Source organism: Photinus pyralis, unplaced genomic scaffold, assembly GCF_008802855.1.
Source record: "Photinus pyralis isolate 1611_PpyrPB1 unplaced genomic scaffold, Ppyr1.3 Ppyr1.4_LG1, whole genome shotgun sequence".
NCBI lineage: Eukaryota > Metazoa > Arthropoda > Insecta > Coleoptera > Lampyridae > Photinus > Photinus pyralis.
Genome location: NW_022170249.1, coordinates 63,025,723 through 63,033,063, shown reverse-complemented (window position 1 = coordinate 63,033,063; position 7,341 = coordinate 63,025,723). Strand labels below are relative to the sequence as shown.

The following is a 7,341-nucleotide window of genomic DNA, read 5'->3' as shown; positions in this document are numbered from 1 at the left end:
CTGCGAGAAAACCGCTGGTTACTGCTTCATCATGTTCCACCGGATCTGCTACGTGTCTTAAACGATTACTCTCCATGTTATACCGATTCATTGTGTACTTAGCATGCAGCTCGCTAATACACCTATCCACATATTGTTTGGTGGCAACATCGCTACCCCAATACGGGTCGATAACGTTACGAATCCTCTTATTTTGCATATTATAGTCCCCATCACCGGTTAATTTCAAATTAACTTTTGCACATTCACCTGTTGTCTCCTGATCACTGCGAATCCTATTTCTTGATGATGAATGACGTCCAAACTTGTCAACGCTCATTGTTACACTAAACTATTATGCCTTCTTCTCTGAGCTCCTCCTCAATACTTGAGATTTCATTGTTGTGACCGGTGTGACCGGCTACTCTCGATGCATGCAGCAATCTAAGACGTTCGACTAATTCGTGGGGCGTATTCCATTACACGTACTCTTTAACTGTATTGTTTACCTCTTTCATACCCGTTCCATAGTGCTCCGATAGTAGTGGTTTAAGGATATTGCGATATTTATGCGACTTGGTACCCACAATCTGATGACCTGGATCGTAATTCCTTCGGTAGCCATTAGTGACATCTAAAATTTCCTTATACACTCGTCCATCCTTGGAAGAAAATTCTTGAGGCTTTTTCAGTACAAGCAATTCATACAACCCTGGAGTACCGTTGTAAATTTTATCCTTTATTATTAAATTCGGTCCGTCAAATGTCACTTTAGAGTCTCCAATAGCCCACTGATCGAAATTGGCATCATATCGAAGACCATAAAAGTGATCAATGTCGCCTTTGGTATCTTTAATCATTCGTTCGATATATTGGCGCGGCAAAACATGATACTGATTTAGAAATTGTTGAGCGGCGTCTTCAGTGTCGAGTAATTGTGATAAGTTAATCGTTTCAGTAGTGTCCTCATCTTCACCTTCTTTCCCGTTATCATACGCTATGTTACTAATCTCATCAGTTTCGATAAAATTAAGTCGTTTAGCAGCTGCTGTGATCGGTCCATTTTCAGAGCGCTGTGGTGTTCGGAACTGTTCTTCTTCTTGAATTGGGGTAGATTCATATTCGATTTTATGTTCAACTTTCGGTATCAATTTAGGTATCTTGGGTTCTTGCTTAGCTATCTTTTTAAGTGGTTCTACTATTGGCTTATATGTTGTTTCAACCAAGCGTTGAGTTTCAAGCTCGCCTCTTTTTAGCACTTCAAGCTTACGCTTGATAGCATTGCGGGTCTTCGTCAATTTCTGCTTTATCGTTTTATCTCTTGCGTTCATTTTTATGGCCTACACAGAATCGACTAACAGATTTTCAAACTGGTACCGGTTCAAATAGCTGTTGGACCGGATAGCAAAGCCAATTGATAGCTGTTGGACCAGTTGGCAAAGCAGATGGACCAGTTGGCAAAGCTGATAGACCAGTTGACAAAGCTAATGGACCAGTTGGCAAAGCTGATGGACCAGTTGGCAAAGCTGATGGACCAGTTAGAAAAGCTGGTGGACCTGATGGGCAAAGCCGTTGGATAGCTGTTGGACCGGTTCTATTAAATCAGATTATAATCTAATATAGCAGTCGAACCCTTTTCGATATCTACCATAGTCAAAGTCTTTCACTATACAGATAAAATTATACTTATCGATCCAACACTTTGAACACATTAATTTAAACTGATCAAAGGTCATATCTGTACCAACGTGCTCGTCATACACATGTTTTAAATTTAAATAGTCTTGTTTGAATAGAACAATAACGTTAACATTATCGCGTATTAATTGTTTCGGTATCTTTGAATATGTTTGACAAAGATAGAATGAGTCCACCCCGGAATGTCGTCCTCTGCAGAAGTAATCTCTAATTACGTCTTGATTTAGACAGGCCACGTCATCAAAGATCATTATCGAATTCTTATTAATCTCTTCGAGAGTGATTACGTCAGCCTTATCGCTAAAAGCATTGTACTCAATACCCTTGATAGGTGTAAGTATTTGCTCCAGGTACTTGTACTTTGGCTGCTCTAGCGACTTTGAGTATACATACACGTTTTCAAACGAAAGGCCGTGCGGTGCTTCCAATAAACTAATCATGACATTTGTCTTTCCGCACCCCGAAGGACCGCAGATCACTGCTCTAATTGATGCTGGAAATAAAGGCCCATGCCTCCCCACTACTTCTGATTTTAGAAAATCGTGATTATCTACGTTTAAATGTTGAGGCTGCTTTATAAACATCATTATTAGTCGCTGGTTCTAGTTATACTAACAGTTCATGGCTAATCACCGAGTAAGAAAGGGGTTGATTAACACTTTAATAAACAAATTACCAGTAGAACTTCATATTCCCGGATATCAGTACTGCGGCCCTGGAACAAAGTTGGAACAGCGTTTAGCTCGCGGTGATTCTGGAATAAATCCGTTGGATGCTGCATGTAAACAACACGATATCGCGTACGGTCAATTCAAAGACTTAGAGCATCGCCATAAAGCTGACAAGGACCTTCAAAACCAAGCTTGGAGTCGCGTAAAATCGAAAGATTCGAGTTTTGGAGAAAAAACTGCCGCTTTAGCCGTAGCCGCCGCGATGAAAGTTAAAAGGAAGCTAGGAATGGGAGTTGCGCAACGCAAGAAGAAAGAAAGAAAAATGAAGCATAAGAGTTGCTCGTTTAGAGGAGGAGTTCTATCGCATGCTCGAAATTCAATAAGGCGGATGAAAGATGCAAGCATAAAGAAACTTGTCGATGTGAGTTTGGCCGCGGCAAAGAAAGCGGTTAAAGTAGCGGGCGGTAAAAAGAAGGTGCGAGTGCCGAGAGTTATTCCTATACCTAAAATTGGCGGCTTTCTTCCTTTCCTTATACCGCTATTTGCGGGCCTTTCGGCTGCCGGTGCACTAGCCGGTGGAGCAAGTGGGATAGCTAAAGCGGTTAACGAAGCATCTGCAGCTAAGAAGCAATTGGAAGAGAGTCAACGTCATAATGCCACAATGGAGGCTGTAGCGTTGGGCAAGAAAAGCGGTGGAGCACTCTACCTTAAGCCATATAAGAAGGGTTACGCCTTATATTTGAAACCTTTTCCAAAAAACGACTAAACTTGCCGCGGAAAGCATTAACCAATTTCGATCTGCATAAATACGCTAAAAATGTACCGTTCTTTATAGGAGTATTCATGCGCAACACATTACCTCAAAAGCCCCATTTTAACGAATGCGCTATTGTGAACCTGGATGATAGCCAGGGAAGAGGTACTCATTGGGTTGCTTTCAAGAAACGCGGCAGGAAAGCGGTTTACTATGATAGTTTTGGAGACTTAGGCCCTCCAAATGAAATAGTTAAATACTTAAAAGGTTGTAAGATTGTTTATAATTATGATAGAGAGCAAAACTATAACACATTTATATGTGGACACTTGTGTTTAAACTTTCTGTATAATAAATAATTTACATCTAAAACGCTAGTTTTCATTTCTACCTATCAATCATGTCTCGAACGTTCACGCTAACGGGTGTAGGAAACGTGCTCAGTACTACGTATTTCCCACCAATAGAGCTTGACTCGAGTTTCCAATATGGCTTGGGATTGGTGGGATTTTACGGATGCAATTCTATACGAAATATATTCGAAGGTAATAATAAATTTTATTATACATCGAACGATGCAAAGGAACAAGAGATTACAATTCCAAGTGGAGCATATGAAATTGAAGAGATCAATAGGTATTTGCAGAAATATATTAACCAACCAAACGACTCGATGGATTTTATCTTAAGACCCAACAATAATACCTTAAAGTGCGAAATGGAAACCAAACACAATGTTGATTTTACCAAGACGGGTTCTATTGGGCGCATGCTCGGATTCTCGCCATCTATTTACAAAGGAGGTATGGTTCACGAGTCCGACTTGGATGTGCAAATAGTCAACGCCACAAATATACATGTTGAGTGCAATTTAACCGGAGGAGCGTATCGGAATAGTGAAAAATCTCACACCATTTTTGAATTCGACGTGCACGTTGAACCAGGCTATCGTATGGTCAAGGAACCCACCAGCATTATATATTTACCCGTACTTACCCATCAAATTGATAACATTACCTTGCGATTGCTTGACCAAGAAGGTAAACTAGTGGACTTTGGTGAAGAAAAAGTGACTATTAGATTGGAATTGAAAAAATATGGGCCTTAAAATCTTTTACAAGAGCGGATCTTCACTCAGTCAGGCTTCGCGTACAGACGAGCAAACATCGTCGGGTGCATTAACTGAAAACGACGTAAAGTTTCTGGAATATCTTGGTTACAAAGTACTCCGAAAATATGGAAGAAGCGCTGAAAAATCTCTTCAGTAGCGTAAAGTATGAGGATATGATTGTGGAATGCGATCGGCGAACCTACCATCCTTACTCGACGAATGCTTATGGTAACTCGGACGAAATCAATCTTGTAATTCAAAAGGAGGATCTTATCACGGCCACCTACGATAGCGTGATCTACTTGGAGGGAACGCTTACTTCATCGGAAGCGAAGCAGTTCGAGTTGACCAACAATGCTCCACTATTTCTCTTCGATGAAATTAGATTTACGCTGGGAGATCAAGTGATAGAAATCGTGAGATTACCCGGAATAAACAGCGCAATCAAGGGATTTTGTTCCTATACAACGGACCAAAGTAATTGTTTATCACAAGCAGGATGGAGTCCCCGCAATAAACCTCTGCAACTCCTAAACGCCAACAAGACAGCCTTCTGTGCATCTATACCGCTAAAACATGTGCTAGGATTCGCGGAAGGGTATAAAAAACCATTAGTCAACATACGACAAGAACTAACATTAATTCGCTCAAAAACCGATGAAGACTGTTATAAAAGCGAAGCGGAGGTGAAAATTAGCCTTAGTAAAGTAACCTGGAAGGTTCCATACGTAATTCCTAACGATTCCATGAAGCTGTCTATATACAGTAGAATTGATAAAAATGTTCCGATCCAAGTAGCATTTCACGCTAGAGATTTATATGCGTATCCAGCATTGCCATCAACCCGCTCTTTGGTATGGCCGGTAAAAAGTAGCACCGGTTTTCAACGACCTCAATGGCTTCTGGTGGCCTTTCAGACTAAGAAACGCAACCAAAAAGGAGAGAATGCATCGCAGTTCGATCATTTAGGCGTCGAAAATATAAAAGCGAACATCAACAACAGAAGATACCCGTATGAGCAGCAGAATCTCTCCTTCGCGGACAACAAGTATATAGATGCCTACGAAGAATATCTAAACTTTCGGACGCAATACTACGATTCTGAAAGTAGTTCTCTTCTCAGTTACGAGGAGTTTAAGAAACAACCAATATTCGTAATCAACTGTACTCGTCACAATGAAAGTATTCATAATGTGGTTATCGACTTGAAACTGGAAGTTGAAACATCTGAAGCATTTGCAGCCGACACCTCCGCTTACTGTATAATTTTGCATGATGTTTTAATTGAATACGAGCCATTTACTAATATAGTACGTAAAATTTAATTTGCATATGCGATTTTAATGTACCTATTGCGAAAATATATAATACATTTTGAAAATGGTGCTTTTCTTTTCCCTATTTATATATAAACAACAAACTTATCACCAAACTATTTTATTGTTTCTCCTTCAGCATTTTCTCGGTTACATCTTTTACAAATCTTTGAGGGTGAATATTTACAATTTCTGCTAAAAATGAAAAAATCTCTTAAACATGAGTGTGCAACCAACTTTTTTAGTAACTTAAGATTTTGACAGAAAAATTTTCCTCTTGACAAAATGTTTTGTTCATCGAACAGACCGTCCTTGCAAAGATCATCCGCTACTTCATCCGCAAAGTCCTGATAGTACCAGTACGTCGAATAATCGCTTAGAAAATCCAATTTTTGATGTACAAAATGTACAGCGGAGAGGAAACGATTTACGGCTTCTTCGGTTAGCACTATGGAATTGAATCCTTGACTTATTCTTATACCCCTACTACCATTTTCACAGTCAGCCAACGTAATTTTTATACCGTACCCTACGAACACTTCATGTTCCAACTGGTCGGTACTTTTAAGCATGAGTCGAATGTTGTGCTCGGTTTTAATAGCGGAAATATCGCTCCATTCGGAAATATTAAAATGCAAACAACTTTCTCGGAGTGGAGGGCAAAATATCTGCACCACTGGCTCGAAACTATTCCTCAATGAATTTCCCACTTCTAGCAAAGTTGAGCAATCGAGAAACATGGACCATGTTGATATTAAATCTTCTGCTCCTACAAGAAACAACGGGCTTAATTAGTAGGGTCATAATTATTTTCACCATGATCATATTACCTGTATGTGCCTCGACTATCTTCGGGGAGGGATTATCGACCCAAGTAAGGTTAATATTTGGATCATCATTCCATAAATCATCCATAATGTCTGCTATTCTCGTAACTAATGAATTTTAATGTAAATGTTGTTTGCTTTTATACGCTAATTTGTAGGTATACCGCTTTAGCACTAAATTCGTAATACGCGGTTCGGGGGCTCATCATACTTAGGGGTCGTTCCCTTATTTCAAGGACATTGACCGAAGCATAAATACAAAGAATGTAATATTAGAATAATGCGTCTAAAAATAAAAATAAAGCATAAAGAAGATAAGCTCATTTCCTTTCTAGTTAGCAATATGAATAATTATTTTTCGCACACGAGCGTCGTACGTATTATTTTATCATTTTAACGCGCTTCCCCGCCAAATAGCCCCTAGCGGCGACGCACCCCCGCGTTATACCCTTCTACAACTCGCAAACATCTCAATGCTCTCCGTAGCGTTGTGTGGCTTGTGAGCTTATACGGCCTACTAGGGGCATCTACCGCTCCTACTGCTACCCCATACGATTTACCCTCTACGCCCCTGCAATCGCGCTCCCCCCACATTCTAACAATACTTGAACTGCTAAACGTTCATATCTCAAAGCCTCGCTTAGCTCAGATGGTTAAGGCGGCAGATTCGTAATTCACGTATCGTGGGTTCGATTCCCAACGCAGATTGAAAAAAAAAAATTTTTGTCTATAGCAATCACGTGACCGATGAGACGGGTCCAAAATAACATCCAAGATGGCGGATGGAGCGAGAAAGGGAGACAGACAGACGGTCAAAAATGGCGCCCAACAAAATGGCGGGATTAGATACTAATAAAATGGCGGCCGATCCAAGATGGAGGATTTAGTGACTAATAAAATGGCGCCCAACAAAATGGCGGGATTAGAGACTAATAAAATGGCTACCGATCCAAGATGGCGGAATTAGAAAGTAATAAAATGGCGA

At 40.2% G+C, this 7,341-nt stretch overlaps 2 protein-coding genes across 2 annotated transcripts; one reads left to right on the top strand and one right to left on the bottom strand.

Moving 5' to 3' along the window:
- Positions 1 to 4,338: 4,338 nt before the first annotated feature.
- Positions 4,339 to 5,538, top strand: LOC116165603. Its single transcript, XM_031480187.1, has one exon. It carries the CDS (start codon positions 4,339 to 4,341, stop codon positions 5,536 to 5,538), a length of 1,200 nt encoding a protein of 399 aa, XP_031336047.1.
- A 112-nt stretch (positions 5,539 to 5,650) lies between these two features.
- Positions 5,651 to 6,761, bottom strand: LOC116165596. Its single transcript, XM_031480174.1, has 3 exons — positions 6,360 to 6,761; positions 5,750 to 6,298; positions 5,651 to 5,685 (listed from the first exon to the last, which is right to left on the bottom strand). Exons 1-3 carry the CDS (start codon positions 6,442 to 6,444, stop codon positions 5,651 to 5,653), a joined length of 669 nt encoding a protein of 222 aa, XP_031336034.1. The 5' UTR covers positions 6,445 to 6,761.
- Positions 6,762 to 7,341: the final 580 nt, after the last annotated feature.